The sequence below is a fragment of the Acromyrmex echinatior genome, chromosome 5, assembly GCF_024713525.1.
Source record: "Acromyrmex echinatior isolate Ae372 chromosome 5, ASM2471352v2, whole genome shotgun sequence".
Taxonomy (NCBI): domain Eukaryota; kingdom Metazoa; phylum Arthropoda; class Insecta; order Hymenoptera; family Formicidae; genus Acromyrmex; species Acromyrmex echinatior.
The window spans coordinates 8,884,236-8,910,150 of NC_141856.1; the positions used below are offsets into that span (position 1 = coordinate 8,884,236).

A 25,915-nucleotide genomic window follows, 5' to 3' on the forward strand; every position below is an offset into this window, starting at 1 on the left:
CTGCTTAAAATACACATTTACGAATAATTTAATCAATTTACTTAATTAATTTTTTGAGAAATTTCTTGTTATATATTTTGAACAAAATTTAGAAATTTCTATTATGTAACAATAAACAATATTAAGTAGTAATATTTAATATTTTATGTACTAGAGTGTCTAAACTTTAAATTTTATATTATATACACATAAATTTAAATTAATTTGTAGGACAAACGCATGTATTATTGAATTTGTAAAGGATATGATATGTTCATGCATCATGTAAAAATTTATACATATATATCAAACAAACAAAAAACTGCTTATATGATAATGTAGGATTAAAGCAGAAGTTTTTCTCAGCATTTTATTAACCAAGGACTGGCAGTATTGTCACGTCACATATTACAACGAGCAGACACAATGACACTTTAATAACTAAGTTACATTCATAGTTTTAGGGAAATGCTAATGGCACAAATGAACAAGGAGATTCATCGGTGACGTAACTTTAAATATGTCTTTAGATGGAAGTATCTCATTACTTTGGCATTTTGATTAGTTTTCAGATACTTGATATTTATATTTAATTAAATCACATATATTTTTAGGAAAGAAAGTTACGCCATCGAGATTACACAACGCAGCGATCTCACAGGAAACATGATGAATTAATAACAAATAAATATATCAGTAATATATGTATAATAATAGATTATACAGTGTGATACTCATGGGGCTTACACTGAGTTAGCTTAAATTACAAAAATACGCAAAGGCACTTGGTAAAAATCTTCAGTTCCTCGGCTGAGAAACATTTTGGGATAAATCCTTAAACTCAAAGTTTACATATCGTCACAACTCTCATTTGATGCTACGATCGAATTAATTGCACGACGATGGTAACAACGATAACGAAGAATGCCGAAAGAAACTTCTTTAGTTTTATTTGGATCATCAAAAATTATAAATACTTTTCAAAATGTTCATGCAACGAGAGAAAGGAAGTCCGTAATTTACTACTGTAATCCGAAACGTTAATTTCTCGTATACATAGTTTAGAGACAATGAAATATTCACACGAGAAGGGCAAAGTTGCACGTCATTCGCGCATTGTTCCCGTCATGTAGATGTACAGTATTACGCACTCAGATTTTACGCAACATTCGTATAATTCGGATACACAGGCATAGAGATCGCAGAAAATAGACAGCTTTTTATAGACACTCTTCTTAAAGATTCGAAAAGAATATCTCTCTTCAGAAGACTATAGTTTCGGGTATACATCACCGCTATACCCATTCTCTCGCGACGCTCACGAAGAAAACACGCAATAGGATAGATTTCATTTCCATTGGGGCAGAATACTGCACACAAAATGCCGCATGAACTATGTACTATATCAATATCGGTATCACACATAAAATCGTATAAAACAGATTGCAAAATAATTAATAGAATATCCAATTAATAAAATGACGGAGTCAGACCTCAAAGTGCTAATTAAAAGTTACTTGATGCGCGATCGTATAATAACTTTTAACATAGGTATCTGGAATTAAAATACGCATCGATTAATTATCTACTTTGAAATTTAGATGATAAAAATTATGCACGCATGGGCGCGATATATATAGATTCGCTCAATATAAGCGTAGGAAACATTTTAGCAACATATATAGGCAGCTTTACACTATATTTTTTCTAATTATAATAAACACCTGTTAGGTATTAAAGTAACCTCATGACTTTTATATACAATTTAATGTCAAGTAACATTAGCGTATTGCACCAAGTTGGCTTTATATATACAATACCGGACTGCGAAAGCCCATTGGAACGCGAGAAATTAATGGCACAAGCGAATTTAGCGACGCGAGAATAGTGGCGGTATATTCTGTTTACACAACGATGTAACGCTGTTATGTATGGTAAAATCGACATCCGTCAACGGAGGGATTAAGGGATGTTGTACATACACGTTGGGTATATTTGTATAGAACATTACGCAAATATACGCTTATATCATGTATGTAAGTTTTGTATATACATGTACTAAATAAAAAGATTAATAATTGGTCTTATCATACAGTAAAGTCGTAAATTTAAGGCGACTAATTCGCACCATGGTCCGGTTTAAATTCTTTTCTTATCGTCACACGAATTGATTTGAACTTTTGATTGCGCTATTATGGGCCATTAGATTCAACATCATTTGTAATTACATAAAGCTGAAATGCGCGATATATATGTAAATGCCCATTTTATTTTTCTTTAACAAGTAGAATATTAATGAAAAATGTTCGATCAGTACAAAATAAGCAACGATAAATGTAACAAAATTTGTCAGAATATTAATTTCATTAATCTCAAATTATTGTCAAAATAAGACTGCATATAAATTGACACGAAATAGTCTAAATATCCAGCAATGCTTGAATAAAGACTTGAATGTAATTTAATAGATAATACTTAATCTTTCAAAGAACAAGGAGGACGAAGTTTGTGTCGTGAAAATTACTGAGAAGTAACGCTCAGTCACATCTGGGACTGAAAGGATTAATTACTCACATTTCTCAGAAGGTAATTCTAGTTAAACGAGTATGGAATCGAAGGATTTTCTCCCCAAACTCAGTGCGCGTCAATTTTCACTAATTGGCACTTTGTTAACCCGATGCTAATAGTATCCATTGGTCCACGGACCAACTCGCCCGTTCTAGGATTACAAAATACTCTCACAAACATTATCAGTAGCGAAGACTTGACGTTCAATTCTAAACATTAAGGTACATACATATTGTTGACTCGAAGATGCATCCATTCAGCACATTCTCACATTCTCACGATCCTTTCCCGACGGAAATTCCTTCAATTCTGGAATTCTAATAAAGTTCCTGTCGAGAAAGAAGTTTCTCAAATCATGCCATACTTACGTGACTAATAAAACAGTAGTCGAGTAGCTTGATTGCGATCTTTTTTGCAGTGACTTTAAAGTACGTGGAGGTTCTCGCAATTCTTAAATTTGCTATCTTCTTTGCCGAAAAGCCAAGTTAGCATCTGTCTGGCTTTCATACTAGCGCGCACGACGCCTCTAGATTTGTACCAATGAGCACTACCCTCACTGCCACCGCTGTTTCGATTCTCTTGGTTACTCTGGATCACCTTTAAACGGATCTGGTTGAGTATTCCAACAAGGAGCTCGTCGACGTTGTGATTGATGCCCACTGATACTTCGATGAACTTCGCACGGTAGGTACATGCCAAGCATTTCCCATCTACAATGTATAGTCCGAAAATTCGAAATAAAGGGTTACAATTAAAATAGAGGAGTTTTTAAATTATTATTGTTTAACTTCTCTATTGCTATATCTTTAATAGAAGTATAATAATAAAGAACTTAAAAAAATTTTTGCTCTTTTTTTAAATAGAAGAGTCAAAAAATAAAATTTTATTAAGTATAAACATGTTCCTTCAGTCTAGAATTTGTCACTTTTTAATAATAATAATATAAATATATAATAATATATAATAATAATATAAAACATTTTATAATAATACTTTCATGTAAATTTTACAACCATAAAAAGATTAATTATCTGAAATAGACATCATACGCGATACATACACACTGAAAAAAAAATTACGAAATTTAAATAAATGTTTAAATAGTATATAAGCAATAGGACCATTTGCTTACAGAAAAATAAATATTTATTCGATTTAAAATAATGATACTTAAATTAAGTGTATTTTTTTTAATTGAACAAATATTTATTTATCGTAAATGTAATAGTTCCATTGGTACTATTTAAACAAATATTTATTCAAATCTCGTGAATTTTTTTCAGTGCACGTGTACGTATACACAGATTCGATGATCCTATTTTTATTTTAGAATTTGCCTGATATACAATATCATGTTAACTGAACGTTTAATTTTATAAAGTGTCACAAAACCGTCTATCCATGAAAAAAATATATGTGCAAAAAAGAAAGATGTTCCGCCTCTTACCCTGGGGCGAAACCACTCTGGAACGAACCAAATCGACCTTGTTCCCGACCAGAATAGCCGGTTTACCACGAAGAAGATCTTGATCATGAAGTCGAGCGAGATATTCTTCAGCCCTTTGAAAGGATGCCTTGTCGATTACTGAATACATTACGACAAAGGCGTCTGGCAATGGCATTTTTTCCAATTCGATCTACACAAATCAAATTTATTTAATAAAATAAAAATTTTATTTACTTATATATTTTGAAAAAAATAGATAAATAAATAAAGATTTATTTAATATCACGCTTTATAGCTTTATATAAAAAGTAAAACGACTATTCTCTCTTCTTACTTTAAGATTAATGATGTTTAAGAATTTAAGCTCGCTTTCTTCACCATTCAGCATCACGAAAACGGATTGCTCACTTGGCACATCTGCAACGAGAATAAAAAGTAAAAGATAAAGATTCTCGAAGCTTTTACAAAGAATTTTTAAATTCAACATTTTAAAACGTGTGCGAAGATAAAACGATAAATACATATCATACAGAGAGATATAATAGATATAATATTGTTATAAAAAAATGTTCCTTTAAAATCGCAGACAAACTATAATTATAGTATATTTTTGAGGAAAATGTTATATTAAATGAATCGTTATATCCTTTTTTAATAAATAATAGAAATTCTCTCCCTTAATTCCTATTAAATCTTTAAATAAATAATTAAATTAATTTTGATTTTATTTATGGCTTTACTATGTTATTAATGTAGTAATAATGTAATAATATTATAGTTATAATGTAATAATATCTATTAATATAGTAATAATATTAATAATGTAATAATATTACAACATTATTGTACGCTACTAAATACTTTATATCCTGAAACGCTTCATATTCTTTCCAATCATCAAGAAAAACAATAAAAAAGAGATAGAATATTGTTACAATTCGCCAATTCATTTTTTCTTCTAGTTTATAAATATAATGAAAAAACAATCTGTAAATAAATCTGTTTCGCCTGCGTGCGAGAAACTACTAGAGCAAGGAAACGTTCTCATAATTGATGCGAGAGAGAACCGACATAATCTTATGGCTCTAAATGCGTCTACAGGCCACCTGTCAAGAGCAATACCGATTGATTTTAGCTTGCTAACGAAATATCATCCGTGACGTCAGAGAATCGTTCGAGTGTCCTAACCAATTTTTTTCGGCTGAACGATTCTCGCTTCTCTAGAGATGCAATTCTATAAATGCCGACGGAAGTCATAAATAACGAACGTTTCTGCCAGCGGAAGAAGAATAGGAAGAGTAAGGAACAGTAAATACTACAAATAAATCTAATTGTACAAATCTATATGCAAACTTATATTCATTCATCTTCTTATTTGAAAATTAGAAAAGTTAAATTGCAATTAAAATAAAACTATCTATGAAATTAAATAATAAAAATTAGTAGAAGTAGATCTTCTTTCATTTGTGTAAAAAAAATATATTGTACATAACAGCAAAAAGAAAAAGTTTGATATATTATTATAAGTAAAGATATCCTCTTTTTTTATATTCTATATACATATAATACGAAAATGCGATTCAAGTTGTAAAATACTTCATAATCAAATAAATAAGTTAATAATTTAATTATGTTGAACACGTTTTTATATAATCAAATATTTTGTGCTATTTTACAATTATTCTCATACACATTTTACATATAAAATATAATATCTCAGCTATTGTTTCTTTTCTACACTCAATAATTCTGATTCATTTTCCTTTCTATTTTAAACACTAACTGTGTAATATACATACAGTGAGTGCAAAAAGTATTCGTAGAGAAAATATTTTTTGACAAAATTTTATTTTTAAAAAGTAAGTATTATTCAGCAAGAAATGAGTCATTGATGTCGAATCAATATAAATACAATGATTTCAACATCAATTTGATGTCAATTTGTTTAATTAATGATCTCTTGTCGGATAATTAACAATTTATTCATAAAAAATAAAATAAACTGTATGTTTCTTAAAATTATATACCAAAAAAATGTGTATTAATTAAAATTACAAAATATATCATCTGAAAAATAAGTAAAATAAAATTAAAAACTATATTGTTTGAATGCTCAAAAAGTATTCGTATAGACGAGAAATTTAGCTCCTAAAATCAAGAATACATGCGAAGCTTATTTGTTTATGTTAAAACAGAATGTATTCATTGTATAAAATTGCTAATTAATGTTTATTTTCTACAAATAAGACTTTTTTTCTAACAAATTTCCTTGTACAAAACTCTTTGCTTTCACCGTATATACGAACAGTATATACGTATATACGTGACATATTAAAATGTAAAAAATACGTATATTTTGTTTGTTCGGAGTTAAAAGAATTTTAAATAATTCATTTTCATCAGATAAATTGAGATATGTTATTACAGCATTGCACCGTGTTTGATATGATAAAGATTGTATTTAAAACAAAAACAGACAACTTTAATTATACTCCGACGAATATGAAATATCTCTAATTCGCGTCAGTTTGCATATGAAATATGCATTTCGCCATTTCCAGCGAATTCTATTCTCTTTTTTCTTCTTTATTGCCGACACGTTGTATATGTTTACATACATTCGAAACAATATGTTATTATTTTGTAAATAAAACAGAAATAATTCAATAATAGTTAATAAATTAGCAACTTTTAAACTTACTTTTTTTGGAAGTCAATGCATAGATGAAAAGAACATATTCTATTCATAATTAATAAATGTCGATTTTTTAAATAAAAAGTAGAAGAAAATACGGAGAGAAAGGTGACAGAAGAAAACACATGATAAAGGAAAACGGTTTTAATAATTAAATGATGTTTTAATTAGTTTTTTTTAACAATCTCTCATCTACTACTGTCAGGGACAAGTGACTGAAATTTTTATATGCTTCCAACGCTATTGCAACTTTGGTCTTCAACAGTTGTTTTCCCAGCATTCCATAATAAATTTTAAAAGTCGTAAGATGTTCTTTAAAATGTAACCGTAAATTAGCAACGTTGCATTTCACATATTCAGCTGTTGCCAGAAAATGAAGGTTAACTGTCAGGCACGGTAGAATTAAGGGATATGTACCCAGTTTCGTGAAAAAACATGAGAAAAGAAAAAAAAGAAAAGATAGATAATCCATCTCTCAACCGTTTAAAGACGATGAAGTATGGGGTAAGTCAGTGAAAGACGCTATCCGCAACACACTAGTTGTGTCTTTTATCTTATTCGATCATAGAAAGTCCGGAAAAAAGCAAACATTGTTATAAAGTTAAAAAGTTGCAACATTACGGAACTACGAAAGCAAACTGACGCTTGCAAATATGTAAATTCAACGTCACATTGCAAAAAGGATTATAAAATTGTGAGGCAAATATTAACAGATTGCGACGACTTCTACGGAATATTTGACGTAAAACGTAGTAGTTATACATATTTTAATGAATAATATTTTTTCGGGATACACAATAGTCATGACCTAAACGCTGTATCGCTTTCGGATAAAGACATATTTTTCACGAGATAATTATCTCAATAAAATCGCGCATACGTGATTGTCGGACAGGAACAAGTTCGATTGATAGCCGTGACGGGAATATCATGAATGCAAGAGAGAACTGACATTTTGAGCTTGCAAAATCACTGAAATATGAATAAATATCGCAGAAATTGGTGAAACGCATTCGTTAGCGCAAGCGCGCACCGCAATTTTCGTTCGTGTGTACAAATTATTGATCTTTCAGACACTCAAAAGAATTTACACATTTACGTTTTTAATTACCTTTAACCGTATAAAAAACTCACTTGTATTTCACCAATGAAAAATTCTCTCTTATCTCTATTCAATTTTTACGGATAATAACTGTTTGATATCGAATGTGTAGTCATGTTTCATTTACACATAAAATTTAATAAAAACTATATTACTGGAAAGTAATCAAGGTTTATTTATAACAAGTTCACATTTTTAAAACTATTAACTTTGACAACAGATTTTATCAATAAAGATCACTGTTACACGAGGCTTCAAATAATTTAATTTACTGTAGTAGTATTGTCTATTTTAATTGTTGCTACTTCGTTAAAACATTTTTAGTACCATTTCGAGTTTCAACATGTTAATTTATGTTATTTATTAATACCTATTAAAATATCTGGCGTAATTATAAGTAAACGGTGATTATTACACAGTAAATCTATTACAGATAACGCTAATTTGCAAATTTAAAAACTATTAAAATGCAAATATAGAAATATCACGCAGTGATATATATGCAAAATTATATAGATAGTTATAATTCGAGAGTATCACGAGCACCTATCATCAACACACTCATTGAATCTATCAATATTATAACACTTGCAATTTCCGCCACAGTTCACCGGAAACACAGCAATGTATTTTTAAAGAGATAGTGAGCTAAAAAAAACGAAAAAGACAGAAAAAAATGGGAAGAAATAAAGGGACTCAAACGAAGAGTGAGAAGGAGAACAGACGATGAACAGACGCGAACTCTCTATGATGTACACTTATAGCACGGAGCAGACGCAAAATTAACCGCGGCTATTTCCGAGCGGCTTGTTCCTGCGTTTTTCTTTTTATACCTTCGTGGAAATCGTTTCGTTTGCTTTTCGAGGCGGACGTATTCCATCGACTCGCACACACTCGACACGAACGTCGTTGATCCCTTTTCCATGCAAAGTCACGAAGCTCGTCACGGTTGCTGCATATCTGACTGTACAAAATGCTTCGCGCACATTTGAAATAAAATATGTATTCGAATGATATAGTAGAACCTTAAAACTTTAAAGGACGAAAATTTAAATTGTAGAAATTTAGAAAATTGACAATTTTGCGTGAAGAAAATGTATCAGACTAACTTGAAAAATTCTGTAGCTTATTTTCTTTGTTTGAGAAAATAACTTGCACCAAGTTGATTGTGAAATAATGCATATTAAGAGTTGTTACTATACTATTTTACATTGATTACAAAATTAATTAAAATAGAAAACTGCGTTATATCAACATGCGTGACGTATTTTTCTTATGCAATATTAATTTTATTCAGAATGATATTATCGATACTGTCTAAGTAACAAAAGAACTTAGATTTTCATAACTTTTTATTTAAATTTGATCAATTCTAAACATTATAATAAAAATTGATAGAGCAAATAAGAAATTATAATAATTTGTAACATCTTATTCTAATGAATGTAATTCACACTTATCTTATGAGAAAATAGTTTTATTATAATATCATATATCACAATCTTCGTAAACAATTAATTGAAACGCGGAAGAAAAATGTTTAATAAAAAATAAAAGGTGATTCAATTAGATTCACATTTTAGATTATAATAAGCACTCGTTCTCTCCTCTCTCGTTTGCGCAGCGAGTCGCATATTGACCTCAATCCCGATTTGCAGCAAAATTATCGCGTGAAACTTGACATCAGCCTAAATTCTTTTTACTTGCATCAATCGATAGTCTATTGATTCAATGTCGATCTTGGATAATCTTAATTCATATGAAATGCAACAATGGAATGGAGTGCAACTGAAATAGAATCGTATATTCGGGAATTTTGAGCTATACTGTAGTCAGACTAAAACTATTTTTGTCTCTATTTTCTCGTTGCTTGTCTTTTTAATTATACGTTCCCTTTTGCTCATTTCATTTTAGAAGAATGTGAATTTTTAGCACTGTTTTGATAAAAATGTCAGGTATATTATTCATTTAAAAACTTACACTGTCATATCAGATTATATGCAGCTTTAAAATGACTGTACATCATATTAAAAAAATAGCTTTGTCGTTTGTAAAATCATCTCACATAAGAGAATATTAAATAATTCTCATGGAAACTTCAGCATTAGTTAATATATAATAAAAAATAAGTTTATTCAAAATGTCAGAATATTTTTAATATTATAAAATTTAAGATACTTTATTTGGTAATTTATCAAAAACATGACTACATATTTAGACATTTGTTCTGTGACACTCCAAACATTATTCAAAGAAATAAGAAAATATCTTTCTGCATTTAATCCGTTTTATTAATTTTCATAAGCAAACAAATTTACATATGTAAAAATTATGAAATTATGAAAATTATCTAAAATGATAAATAAATTCACTGAAAAATACAATTTTAAATTCAATTATTTAAACACAAATTAAAAAATTTTTTTCATAATTCAAATAATTAAATCTTATTCGAATAATTTCATATTTTTGACATTTTTAAAGTTGTATTATATTTTAAGAAAGACCATAAATTTTTTAATCACTTTAATGACATTTGAATATTAATTTTACTTCTTCATTAAAGTTTGAGAAATTTGTTCCATCAAAGGTATAATATCCTTTTCCATCTGCCTATCAAATGATCTGGACATAATTATGGCAATCATTATTCATAACGATTTGACATTATCGCATAACGATTTAAGTGATCTTTTTCGTCGTGATAAATCTTCCGCATAAAGTTTGTCATAGAACTTTTTGCGTAATTGATTGTGGAACTGATTTCCGCTTTATTTTGCTTAAACTCACTTTCGCAAATCATCTCTTTTTATCCAAACCTCTACTGTGTTTATAAAAGTAAACATATAATGCAGAAAAACATTTGTAAATATAAAAAATAATATTTACAAAACCATTGGATTGTAAATTAAAAACTTTTTTTGAAACAGCATTAAACATTGTCAAGAGGAGTCCACAAATTATGAGCTACTTAATTTTGAAATCTATAATTACTAGATACATAGTACAATTGCAAAACCATAAATAGTAATTCAAATTAAGATATAATTCATAATGTACAATATTGATGTATCAATATTACAACGTGTTAGTACAATATATTAATATAATCAGTATGGATTATTATAGTTGCTAATGACATTCATTAATTAATACATAATTAAAATAAATACTTTTATAAATCTTAGATATCTAATTACAAAACAGAGATAATGTAATAAATAGTAATGTAATAAATAGTGTCTTAGATTGAGATAAATTACAGAATATCATACAACCATATACTATGCATAGTTAATGGACATAATAAGCTATTATAATGTCATTATATATCCGAGCTATAATGTGAACGTAATTCATATGCATGCACAGTTTATCACTCTAAACACAATTATAATTCGAGTTTAAAATTTATTCGCAAATGTACTTGAAAATGCAGGAACACAACATGTGTGTGTGTATGTGTTCTCTTATTATAAATCGTATTCTCATCATAGAATAATTTATATCAATCATAGAATAATTTATATCGACAATTGACGAAAGAATGGTGATCAAATTATATATATATATACGGTGATAAGCGAGAACAGATTCATCGACGTGCTAGCTATAACAGAATTCGATAAATGTACACTATCACATAGAGAAAATAATTGTGTGTGAGTGCCATGATTAAATTATTAATTAAATTACGGAAGCGTTAATAATAAAGGTAATCAACTGGAGAATATTAATAAAATGCATTTCCGTACGTACAATAAATAATGAATTGAAAGCAAATTGTTTTTCTTGAAACAACACATTTTATTTTAAGAAAAAAATTCTTTCTCTTACTGATTGCGAGAGAAATTGCGTATATCTGAAAAGCTGAATAATTATTCTAAAGGGAGAACTTCTAAAAGAGAAAAATCAGAAGTTGAAGAGACGCTTACCAGAAACATAGCCAAAAGCCAACCCGTCAATTTAGCCTCCGTTTTATTTATCTTTCTTAATACTAATTGGTATTCGGTCCAATAAATTTTTTCAATTACGTAAAAAATATTTGTTGTAAATAATTTTTTACAACTTTACATAATTTTAAATCATATAATTTTATGCTTTGCATTTTAATTCTTAAAATAAACAAAATTGTTTAATTATATTAACTTTAAGCAAAGATATATTAATTTAAAGCACTAGTAATCCGTTAATATTAATTAAAGAAATTTCAACTCATTAGTTAGGGTTAAAAATTTTAATTTATTGTTGCACTTGTAATTGTACAGGGATTATTTGCGAATACGAGATCAAATTATATACATTTTATTTATTTATTTTTTTTTTTTAGAAAAATCTTGCTTATAGTTTACATAAAAAATGATTGCAAAGTAAATAAATCTTAGTTTCTCTCTTGTTTCTAATCGACACATCAATCGTGATTGCAAAAAATCAAAACGAGAAAAAAATATAATGCAATAAAAAGAATCACCGCGTTGCAAAAGGAAACGTGCAAAAAAACGATTAAAATTGTTAGCATTTAAATTGGGGCACGTCAGAAAAATCAACATTTATTCTTAGTTCCTTAGCATTTAGCGGATCACTGTGTCTTGTTTTCAGAACCTACTCTTCACGATGAGGAGAAATATTGTCCACTTTTACATTCCGTTAATTCGCAAACAGAATTGTACAATTTAATAAACATTAAAAATTCCATCATTTTTTTCCTAATGTTAAAGTAAAGTTATATTACCGTCGTAATAGAGTATTTTCGCCGCGTGTTTTATATTCTAACATCATACATTTGACTACAATATGTAAAAAGTTTCTCGCAGGAAGTATTACGAGAGTTACATCAGGACTCATCACGCTATCATTTTGAAACCACTATCTCCGCGAAAGCCACTTGCCTGCACGCACTAGACATAAATAGAAAATTCCATTACATTGGGACATAAAAAAAGCACGAGAGAGAAAGAGAGAGAAGGAAGGAAAAGAAAGAATAGAGGGCGCGGATTTTTTCTACCACGCGAGCATATCCCATTGTTTGATAGCTCGCACGAATATCGATCGTAATAGCGCCGGATGACGTCGCCGAACGAGGATTGAATGTGTCAAACTGGAACAAAGCCTCGCCCGTCTCGCTTATCATACTTTAACACCAATGAAAGACTCGCGATGAAATTTTTCAATGAGATGCTGCGAGAAGATATCAGCTCGAGAAATTTTGCATAATTAATTATGATTTATAAAGCAAAAATTAAACAGTATTTGCAACAATCAAACATTTTTCATGAAAAAGATAAGCATAAAAGTTGATTAAAGTTTGAGTAATATTATCTACACCTACTTCAATTATTTGATGTAAGACATGAGATATATTATATATGTAAGAGATAATACATAATTACAATTTAATAAGCAAAATTTGTTTCTTTGATCAACGATTATTTAATAAAGATCGAAAATATAATTACATTGTAGTAAAATTAATGAAATTAATGTTATTAAAATAATAACCGATTTATATTTATTATATTTCATTATATTTTCTATATTTTATAATTGCGGATAAAAAAAAATATGATAATTAAAATCAATGACATGTAAAAAATAAGAAAGTTATCTCGCATCCGTTTTAACAAGTGAGCGTAAGAACAGACAATTGGCAGAACAACGATCATTCGCATTGTTATCGAGACAGTATACTGTCGTCAATCCAGATTTGTACGAATTTTGTATTACACGAGATATTACTTCAATAATCAATATCAAATGATGTTTTTATAAAACAATACGCACGCTTCAAAGTTTTTACGTGATGAAAGATCCAAAGTTTTACAAAAAATAATGAAGATGTATGAAGTGATTAATAAAATTTTTTTATAAAAAAATATAATCTATAAAATCAAAATTTAATTTCAGATAAAATATCTGAATTAATGTTTAATTTTTGGAAGTTTATTTTATAACTGAGTTATTAAACTATTTGATATTATAAAAAAGAATGCAAAAAATGAAGTAGAGCAATGAAATATTTGCTGAGGAAATATTTATATTAATTTGTACAAAGATTCGGCTTTAAAATATTTACCAAGCAATTCAATAGTGCCCCGTATATTAGATTTAAGATATTTAAAAAAAATTTATCTTTGACATCGATGTTGAATTACAGCAAATTACATTAAAAACTTATGCTATTAAAAAATTTAATTATATTGTTTTTTTATCTATTTCATTCAAATTATATTCGTTTTACATGTTATAATAGTTTAACTTTTAAATTGTACAATAATGAATATTATTTTATTTAATGCTAGCAAACATATTTTATTCAAACATGTTATATTTTCTTTTTTTTTTTTATTTTGTATTATACATATATTCTCATTTTTTCTGTCATTCTTTCTGTTCCATATTTAATTTTAAATTATGTTAATATTAAAATAATAACCGATTTATATTCATTAAATTTTCTATATATTTTATAATCGTGGATAAAAAAATCAAAGTTATTATATGAAATGGAAAAGAGAAAAGATATTATAATCAGACACGGAGTATTAATTCCTTTTTCTGTCAAGCAGGTTAATATTATTTTATTTGATCTCATTCCAAGATATCTACTTAAGCATCACTCAATTGTAATCAATTTATTCAAAGAATTGTGCGTATCCCAAAGAGAGCTTATAGAATTTAGGAAACCGGAAATTACGTTGCTCAGGCGGAGTCTGACGCCGTCTTTCACCGAGTGTACAATCGAAATACACACTAGAGACCGTCGTATAAACTCACGTGATATAACGGGAGAACCGAAATGTAAACTATTGAAAATTGCCGTAAAGATTATTTGCTACAAAATCAATTAAGAAATGTCCAATGATTTCCTTTCTATAATTGTTTCTATGTGGATTTCGTTTATATAATATAACATAGTAATAAAAACATTCCACCGAGAAGTTTTATCTTCCCAAACAAGATTATGTTTATAAATTTCTTACTGTATTGTGCTTTTACTCATTAAAGGCTCATATGTATTTGTCAGAAGTCTGATCATCATTGAATACGCCATATGTTTACTTCATAACTTTTTTCATTTGTACCTCGATTTTTCCTTATCAAACATTTTGTTAAAGAAAAATATAAAATATCTTTTATATTTTTTAATAATTCCTTTTATATATTTTTAATGATTAATTTTAAATTTTCTAGTAACAAACGTTTAGATACTCATATCAAAATAAAATTTATTTAATTCTAATAATAAAAGAATAATGACAATAGTAAAGTTGTTCCTCTTTTAGGCTTAAAATCGCGTTTTCTCTATGATTTTTACAATAAACCTTATTGTAAAATTATACTATAATGTCTTATACTATGTATCATAATTGTAGGAGACTCACCTCTTTGTCTATCGTAGGCATTTATACACTCGCTGGTCATAAACTGACTGATTAGGGCGGTTTTTCCAACTCCTCTTGTACCTAACATAGCAACGTTGTGCGAAGCTACTTCCTTGGGCGGCAGTCGCCGTTCCTCATTTTGTTGATCGGCAGGCGCTAAAGAATTCGATCTCGATCTTCTTCTTCTGAAAGAATCTCCTCTATTGACAACACCTACCAAACATAAAGCAATCGTTAAACATTATATAGATAAAAAAAATATGCAATTGTAAAATTAAAATTTTACGTTTATACATAGAGAAAAAGTAAAGCTCCAAATAATTATCATACAATAACTTAATACAAAGATTTACATAAAAATTAATTAATAATTGTTAATAAAAGAAATAAAATAATATATAATTATATAATCATAATTATTTGTTCTTAATTACTTTTATGTTGATTAAAATAAAGGACAACAAGAATTTTTTTACAAGAGAGTATATATACTTTATTTCGTTTATTTCAAATATATTTTACTGTTATGAAAGACAGCCATTATAATTCATCAACTTCTTTTTTTTACATAAATTCTAACTCATTGTGTTTTCCTTTCTCTATATTTCTAATCCTCTTTTACTTTAATATTTATGTTGATATTCAATTCGTTTATGTATTGATCGAATACATGTGCCTTTGCATATTCACGTGGTTTCCGGTGTTCAAAACACATTATATATTCTAAACACCAACGCGCCCTTTACAGCGCGTTGACCCCGGTTAATCTCACTAATTCCACACTCTACGTGGGTATCATTCTAATATATGCTTGGGATTGATGGAAGAAATGAGCATAGGTGGAATGATCGAAATTCTCGACAGAGAATTTCATCTCACAATTAATAACGTTAATCTCACAATTAATTCTTGTGAAATATAAAATAAATTTCATGACTTTTGAAAGGATAATAGCTACACGTATATTACTTGACTTATATATTATTGGATATACTTTTTGTTTAAATGTATTCGACACAACAAAAAACAAATAAAAATTAAAGAAATTATAATTTGTATTGTTTATTATTATTATACATCATATATATATTATTTGCAGAGTATTTATAAAACATATTTATAAAACATACTAGAAAGCATATTTAATATGATTCATGTCTATTGTTAAAAACAGATTTACGTTTACAATTCATTGAAATCTATCTTGAAATATTTAAATTTATCATGTAAGCCTATTATTGGACACAATAAATAAAAATTAATAATTTAATATTTTTATTGGTAAAAATGATTTGCTGTTTAATAAATAAAGTAGTTAAAAAATAGAAAGAATTTATTGATTATTTTTATATTTTCTGGAAATTAGCTTTTCTGAAAATCTCTCTCTTGATAATTAAATGCATTTAGAAGTTTAATGTAACACACGCAAAGTTCCGAACTTATACAAAGATCAACTGTTTCTAAGTAATTTATAGTTTGTACATTTGCGTGAAAATGAATGGCAACGTCATTTGAGTAATGAATTCACAGGATCATTCTTAAAGCTATTATCGATAAATGTGATTTAACATGAAAATTAAATCGATATGTATTTGAATTTGTAAATAATCCTTAGGCAAAAGTAAACTTTGGCTATTGAACACGCTTCGTGCTAACGCATTTGCTTTGCATTAGTAATTGCACGTCAGGTTGAACTAGCTAACAAAGCAAAAGTTGCATACCTGTGTACAGTAGTTGTTTTCTATACATTAAACATGAACATATACACATAAGGCATTGATTTATTTTAAATAAAATGCTACTTATTCTCTGAGGAATTAGATTTAAATATTTAAAAAATTAAAAATATAAAAAAGATAAAGAGAATAATAAATGAAAGCACATATATACATAAAACAGTACAAAAAGTTATTTATTTTTATTGAATCTAATTTTATTAGATTTTGTAAATATTTCATTTTTATAAAATAAAAGATTTAAGAATAAAGAAGCACAGATCTAACGAAAATTTCAGAAATAAATATTCAAAAGTTCATAGACCTCAGATGATTCATGAATCCATTTTATCTGTGAGGTGATTCATACATCAGTTTTGTATCATATGTTCGAGATGACTCAAATCCAAGTCTCGCGTCTGACGAAATTACGTGTTGATTGAAGCGAAATATTTTAAAATTCTGATTGCTGTTTCTATGTTAAAGTCATTTTAATTTATCTTGTTTTCGTGTTTAATTAAATTTTTAATATTATTTTACTTCTATACATATATATAATTAACACTGAATTAAAATTCATAGAAATTTTTTATTTTCATTAGTTATGCGTAATAATATTTTTTTATTAAGTCTAACATTAAGATCAATTATTAAAAGTAACACAATTATATATATTTTTTTTAAAATCCATTCTCTTTCTCTCTCTCAATCCTTAAAAAAAATTTTTTTTATCCTTTTTGTACTTTTTTGAATCCTTGAAAAGAATTTTTTGCAACAAATAAATTTTCTCAGCAAATAAATATGTTTCATATTAAACTCGTTTTATTGCTATTAAAACTTAATAAATATCAATAAGAATTACTTTTGCCTTTGTACCTTTAAGAAACAAATTAAATTATCAAATTGATCTTGCCAAAAAATCTGTTATAAAGGCATCTGTTATAAAGATCACAATGCACGCGTGTAAAACTCCTACTTGATAACATATGTATTCGCGTGCACGTGTATACGCCGATGTCAACGTGCGGCTGTCAACCGTTAGGAGAACAACGCACGTCCTGTTCAGCGACTCAGAACACCGATATCCCGTCCGTTCGTCTGTCCGTTCCTTCCCTTTGTCTCATACCTTTGTTAGCGCAAAGTTTAGTCCGACATATGTGCTACTTGTGGCGTATGTACTTGTATGTATGAATGAATGAAAGAGAGAGAATCGATCGTGTTAGAGAGAGAGAGAGAGAGAGAGAAGAGAAACGGAGAGAAAATTGGACAGCGTCAGATAACTCGTAAGGACAATCCGATTTCCGTTCCAACTTCGTTAAATCCGGAAAAATTTCGTATCACATTCGAACGATAGTTGAACGATAGTCGAACGTTAGATGATGCGACAACAGTATAGGCATCATTAACTATTTTTATCGATGGCAGTAGTACGATTTGGATGAAAGAACTCATAGTATATAATACGTATGACATGATATTGAATTATTATTAAATATAAAATATATGAAAACTTTTTCATATATACAAATAACAAAATATTTTAAACAAATGCCAACTTTGAAAAATTATTCTAAATATTTTCTGTTATTAATGATAATAAAGGCTTTTGATGTCATTTATCATGATAAATGTTATCCGAAAAGATTTTAAAAATATGATTTCCAAGTAAAATGCCATTTATTAACTGTAACATGATTTTCCGTGATCCAATTATAGAAATGTATGAAATATTTTACTGCATACGTAGCTTTGATAAACGTATATCGTTATTTATGTGATATATAATCGGATTGAAAATAGGTGTCGATTGCAATACACCATTGATTACTACAAGGTAATGTCAGCTGACAGGAACGTGCTGCGGGTCGCTGCGAGACCGTTATTTTCCACGTGCTTTTGATAAAAATATCACGCAGCGCTCGACTGAGTTGCTACGATATATCGGTGCAAGCTTTTGCAAAAGTAAGTTATTTCCCAATGAAAAATGGGAAACCGTCCTGCTTTAACTGTGCGTTCGTTCGTGCTGCTTGGTTTTCTGACGAACAAATATCTAGCACGACAAACACGATACAGGTGCACCGATTTGACCATCGAATAGGTGAGGTAAATTCTATTAATAAAAGTTTAAACGTTCGACGTATTGGCTGCCAAATCGTTTTGCGTGTACTTAGACGTGATATTTCCGCAGTAGAAATGATTTACGAAGAGATTTCACGATACGATTAAATCATCATCTTTTAATTTTACCATTTGATGTTATTACAATATACAGCTAAGTTTTTATGTGGATGTAAATGTGCACGTGTGCTGCAACCTGTTTTTGAACTGACGTTCATTGATCCAAGATGTGTAAAGGCATCTCTCAGAAGCATCTCTTTGATGTTGTTTTTATTAAATAATTTTATGATAAATTAAGTAGAAAACTCTGTTTTCTTAGATTTTGGAAATAGAATAACTATATAGACTAATATCACTACTAAATATATTGCTACATTTATTAGCTCATAATGTATACATTTAAAATAGCTTCGCAGTTTAAAAGCGTTAGAGAATTTTTAGATTTAAAATAGAGCTCAATATATATATATATATATATATATATATATATATATATATATATATATATACATATATATATACACACAATATATAAATAGCATGAATTTTTATATTTTAAAATCTTTTGATTTAGAATGACTTCCACTTTCATGTAAATTTTTTTTATATTTCAAGATATCAGCGTCTGAATCAAATATATTCAGAAAAACTAGAAACAAAACTTTGCGAGAGAAATTCTTTAGAAATTCAAGGATAATGTAAATGAGAAATGATAAAATAGTAATATATAATCAGTACAGTTTTATTTATATTATAAAAATCTACTTTGATATTTCGGCTATATTTAAACATCATGTGATACGTTCTATAAACTTCTGATGACACATATTTGGCAGTCATCAGAGATGATAATCGAGACACTGACCATCTCGTTGTCGTCATCTCTGCCGTCGCCTACTCATTTTTTCCTCTGATGTCGGCTATCTGATGGGTTATCGGCCTGAAAGTCAGTTTTACGGCAGGTGAAGCGTGTTATGGAAAGCGCACCGTTGTACTTTTACACACTCCCGTGCTCACAAAATCGAATTATATTCCGATCGATATACAGTAAAGTCAATAGAAAGAAAGAATGAAGATATTGTTCCCACCTTTTTTTATATATATCGCTATTTTTCGTTTAAACATCATAACCAAAAGATTAAAATAAAAATGCAGAGCATAGCGTTCCTGCTTCACGTAAAATTATTATTCAATAAGATCGTAGATTACATGAAATATTATTTTAAATCGGGATTCGAAGTTATTAAATTAAACAGCTTTTGTATTACCTATTGAAATAGTTATTATTATGAATAAATTAATACTTAATAAAAATATATTTACACAATAAATACATTTGTAATCATTTACAAATATATATACATGCATATATAATTATACATTAAATTTATTTTATTAAAATGCTGATATTATTTTCTCAAAATTGAGCTCTAACGCAAAGTACAATGGTATTTCAGAAAAAAAGGAAGACAGAGAAAATTAGATAATTGAAAGTTTTTACAATTCTAAGCATAGCTAATTGCAGAAGCTACGATAAAAATGCCGAAACAATAAGAAAGGTAACCAGCTTCTTTTCTATAATCTCGTTTGATTGAAAACTACTTATTTCATTTGTCTCCGACATCTACCTTTGGAGAAATTGGATGGCAGAGAAGACGGATATATCGTCAGCAATCAGACAAAATTATCGGTCACCTCTCTTGAACGACAAATATTATTCACTTAAAGTGCGAAGTACCGATATTCCGTATTCTCAGAATACTCTCAGAGTACTCTCAGAATATTCCATCCTTTTCAGAAACTAATAATGCGCGCATTTGTGTACACGTATATTTATTTTGACGTATTATATTTAGTCTAGGGCGTATTCAATATTTTTTGCGCAGCAATAAGTTCTATAACATGAAATATCGTGCAATGAAATATGAAATAATAATAACAAAAGACAGAATATTGATGTTTTCTTCATACACACTGCCAAAGGGAAATGGACAAAGAGCTCAGTAAATGAAATATTTTATTATATGTTATTATGTTAAATATTGATAAAGAATTGTTGTTTATATTTAAATGTTGAATAAACGGAAAAGTTATCTTCTATTTAATATTTAATATAAAGGATAATTTTTTTAACATTTTCCAAATAATAAAAATGTTAAAGATTGCGAATGTGTTCTTAAATTATGTTCTTAAATATCCAGACGGTCTAATGGTAGTTTCCCATTGCTATAAAAATATTTCATCGCAAGCAGTTTTTAGTAATGAGATTCTGTAACACACACACTGCACTCTGATGATCTTGATTTTGTTCTCTGTAGAAATAGAGACTCTCCGTTTCCCATAAGCCTGAAAGCTTTCTAGACACTCTAAACCTGCTTCGTTGGCAAAGTGCTCGTTCTTTCTTACATCTTATTGTAAAAGAAGAAAAAAACGCGGATTATTATCGTATTTAAGGTAAATAACAGTAAAGTAACTTTAATCAAGTTATCAATTTGAAAGTCTCATTATCGGGATAAATAAATGACAAGTTAATTTGTAAAATAAAGGAATTCTAATTTATATGTCAGTTACATCGACTTAGGCAAATCCGCGCAGTATGAAGTCATCATTCCCATTGCACTGGCATGATGCGAAATTTCTATATCGACGTCGTGGTTAAACTCCATTAAGCAACCAGGGAAGCACATTTGAAAGCACCGGCAGTGATATAGCCGCGGTGTCGCTCTATAGAGACCAATCTACCGTCTATCAGCTGCGCACGGTTGTCATTATATGAGAAGCGTGGCTGCGTGTAGATATATCCCGCACGCATATGCATACATACACGTGGCACACCGTTGCATATACGACCCGATGCAGATTTGCCCGCGGCGCGTCGGCTATGCGGAATCATATATGCATAGATGAGAGAGAGCTGAAAGCACTGGAGTTGGACCTACCGCACGCGTTACCAGTAGTCGCGTGGAACGTCTGCGTATCGATCGATGTACGCAATCAAATCATTCCGAGATAACGTAGTGGTTACCAGTACGGTAAATAGCTACCAAGCTAGTGCGGCCGCTAACTCCGTTAAGTCCGTTTAATATTTCAATATCGAGTATTACTCTTTTCATTAAAGTCGAAGCGCTGAAAACAGGTCTTATCCTTCACTCGAAGTAGACTTGCAGTTTCAATCGACTAATTTATCATTTGTGATTCTTGTCGTGATTTGGTCAGCTTAACGCCAATCAATGGCTCGTTTGTTTCGTGGCAAAAAAGAAGAGATTGAAAAATGACTAATTGAAGCATTCAGCGCAGAATTCGTGTTAGTATGCAATTACACGACACGGCTCTCGCAAATTTTATCACGGTTATGTGCCAAGTTGTTTCTTGGAAAGACTATACAAGAATTCTTAGTGTCAACATTTCTTTTTATACTAAATAAAAATGAGAACGTGAATTTTCTGAAATTTTTTAAATTTCCGTCTCAACTGCATAGTATAAAAAGATAGACTTTTAAAAGAATTTTAAAAGCACTTATTATATCTACCTTTTAAAACAAATTTATTTACTATTAGTGATCGATTTTAAAGTTTCACTGCTTCATAAAATTTTTAATTAAATTCTTAATTGTAATATGACATAATATTAAAAATGATATTATTAAAAATGTGATTATTAAACTCATAAATGTTAAAAGCATACATATGTGGGCATTCTTAAAAGAAAGATAACTGCATATATATAGAATGTAATAAATACGTCGTCGTACTTTCTTTCTTTTTTTTTTGTATCCTTTCCTTTTTATAAACATATTTATATTAGATAAAAATTTAAAAAAATTGTATAATATAAATAGGGTTTCCCTACATAACGGCAAACGGTTACACCGAGTTATATACTGGCTGAAAGAAATTGCAAGCTCAGCGAATAATAGTCGAGTTGCTAAATATCAGCGTTGGAAAGAGGATTACATCGAAGACGAAGGATCAAGTCGACTGTAAATTCCGACGTAGATTGACTAGCTCGCTCGTGCGCATCATCTCTGCACACGTCATACAAAAGATTGATATGTATTTATGCAAAATTGAACACGGCAAAGACCCGTCTCGCGTATACGCGATAAAGCGAGACGAAGCGGGAAATCATAAAACGTTACGAGCCGTCGTCACCATCGTTGTTCACGCATGCCGGTTCCCACGAGCCATTTTACGAGCACCCAGGAAAAGCAAAATCGATTTTCAAAACGAGTCCGAGACAATCAGGGAGAACGTGTTCCTCGATTTTACGGACCGTGTTGACACAAGATCGTCGTAAGTCATTTCACATTTACTGTATTTCTCCCGAACTACTCGATAAAGCTATTTTCTAAGTAATGCATAATTTCATTTAAATAGCTTTGAATATTTAAATAATTGAATCCAAAAATTTTTTAATATTTAAAATTACCCAGTTTCTTTGTATTTATAAATTTTTGGTAATGAATATGTTACGTTTTCGATATTTTTAGATTTAAAATCTTGTAATTTTTTTATTCTTCCAATATACAAAAAGTTCTCAAGTTCTTCAGTCCTCGAACTAAAAGCTTTTGCAGTGCATTTTAAAACATTAAATATATGAAGTTGTAAATTATTATTTCTAACTTTATTCATATCAATCAACAATTTTTTTTATTTTTATTGAAAAATTGACATTCTCGTATAAAGAAAAGCACGAAAAATAAAGCTTTTGTTTAAAAGTGACCTTTTACTTTTACTTATGCTGTCCTTTAAATTGCAAGTGGTATGAGCCAGCATGTGCACCGATGAAGCGGCACAATGGAATGCCTGCCCAGCGTTGCTTATATCTACTGCGAGAACGCGGGCGGTCCTTGATAAAACAATGACAGAAGTATGGCGGAATTGAATAGTAGCAGGGCCGAAGAAGACAAACCCTCGATAATATTTGCTCCCTCACCCGATGTTATGTGGAGCATTGAAATTTTTTAATGTAGCCAAGCGTATAATAAAAAGGGGAACAGCGATAAAAATAGAGCTAATGCAAATGGCAGCAAAAATATATATATTTACGCCAACATTGCAAAGTGTATGTCGATTAAATTCTTGTCAACAATATTTAGACTCCTACGTCAACTCGTAGATTTTAATTTTAATTACAACCAATTGTAAACGATAGTTATTATTGTCGTACGCCCACGGTATTATATTATATCTCTAAACGAACAATGAATATTTCGTTTGATGAAGGAGATGGCAAATGCAGATAATAACAAATGGAGATGGAACGCAATTTTCATGCATACATATGCGCAAAAACGCCTACGCATCGAGGCTTCGTTCGTCGCGCAAAATGTTTGTTGAACCTTGAAAGAAATTTTTATTGGACCTCGGGCATATTCGATCAAGCTTGTAATTAATAACTTTCTGTGCCGAAGAGTGTTACCAAAGAGCGTCTGTTTTTCATTATTATATGATAGATGAAAATATTTAAAGAACAAACTTTCTAAGAGATTTTCTCAAAAAAAAAAACGCCTTAAAATAAATGACATTTTTTCTGACACAAAATTGTCCGTTTAAGTCCTACACGCGACATTGCGAAATTGATTTCGATACTTCAACTCCGATTCGATAATAAAAACGGTCATTACTCTTTAAATCTGAATCAGTAGATAATCACTGAGATCAGTACCAAGTATGCCACTGATAATCTGAATTAAATGTGAGAATCTAACCCAGTTAATCTTTATTATATGATCTAATTAACCTTGTTTTGTGCTTAAATTCAATGAATATGATTGAATATATTGAAATTAACATGCAAATATCAGTATTTTAGTTATATAATGCTCAAATAGTTATATAATGTGCTTCTTCCTTTTTTAATTGAACTTCACTAATTATCAGTGTCAAGTATGCCACTGGTTAACTAGTGGTTAATTAGTGATTATTCACTGATTCAGATTCAGAGAGTAATGTACCTAATATAGAGGTAGTAACAGTGACGTATTTATTACGCATGGTACAACTAAGGTGGTAATAAAGTGTGATATCATAATGTTAAATCAAACATAGGGTAAAGTTGACGTAATGACGTGGGTGAAAATGGTTACGATGTTAAAGTTATTGGAAGTAATCGATAATGATGTCGTAAAGAGCACTATGTAATATCTTATTTTATCAGTCAAAATTTATTTTTTGATAATTTGATTGATCGAATGCTCCAATACAATACCCCGCATCGATCATTTTTTTCTGCTCATTAAACTCTTGACAAATTATCACAGTTTTTAATTCTCATTGTAAAGAACGAAAGAATAAAAGAAAAAATTTTTTTTTATTTCAGAGAGAAGGTAGAAATAAATTTTGCATACTTGTTTCTCTGGGCTTTTGAAACGTTTACAAAAATTACTTTCATTAGACTAACATGCAACAGTTACAGCCGCTACAATTATAATAAAAGGATGAGCATACATAAATGTACAATGCACATATGTATGCCAGGAAAGAAAAAAATAAAATAAATGTATGCAAATAATTCTGATTATAAATTGAATAAATAAAATAATATGAGATATCAGTACTTTAAGTGGATCATTTAAAAGAATGGTGTTAAAATGATATATGTACCAATTGGTAAAGTAAACTATTTATACAGATTAATCGTTCACTTATATTTCGAATTCTAACTCAGTAGGAAAATTGGCACAGATTCCTCATTGAAAAAAGGCAATCATGGCTCGACGAATAACAGAGAAAATTGTTAACACATAGGGTTAAGGTCTGCAACAAGAGCACAACAAACCTTTCCCCCTTCAGCGAGGCGAGATACGACGCGCCTAATATTGCGGAAAGGTGGAACGCCGATAGGATTATTTATAGCAGCGAAAGCAGTATCCGAGGCGCTTATAAATAATCGCAGCAGCTGTACCGC

General features: G+C 29.4%; 1 protein-coding gene and 1 long non-coding RNA gene across 9 annotated transcripts in view; one reads left to right on the plus strand and one right to left on the minus strand.

The window, feature by feature from the left end:
• Positions 1-335: 335 nt before the first annotated feature.
• The window catches only part of Rgk3 (Rad, Gem/Kir family member 3), a 40,466-nt gene continuing 14,886 nt past the window's right edge, over positions 336-25,915 (minus strand). For 7 of the 8 annotated variants that reach the window (XM_011051422.2, XM_011051421.2, XM_011051420.2 and 4 more), the window contains exons 4-7: positions 15,174-15,386; positions 4,329-4,411; positions 3,995-4,184; positions 336-3,257 (exon numbers count right to left, since the gene is read on the minus strand). In XM_011051422.2, the coding sequence (XP_011049724.1) occupies positions 2,971-3,257; positions 3,995-4,184; positions 4,329-4,411; positions 15,174-15,386 (773 nt within the window). In that variant the 3' untranslated portion in view covers positions 336-2,970. The remainder of the gene's footprint in view (positions 3,258-3,994; positions 4,185-4,328; positions 4,412-15,173; positions 15,387-25,915) is intronic. The other variant, XR_015545229.1, reaches the window with a different exon arrangement.
• Positions 19,610-23,974, plus strand: LOC147909777 (uncharacterized). The gene is made up of 2 exons (XR_015545230.1): positions 19,610-22,310; positions 22,845-23,974. It is a non-coding gene; the product is annotated as an uncharacterized LOC147909777 (long non-coding RNA).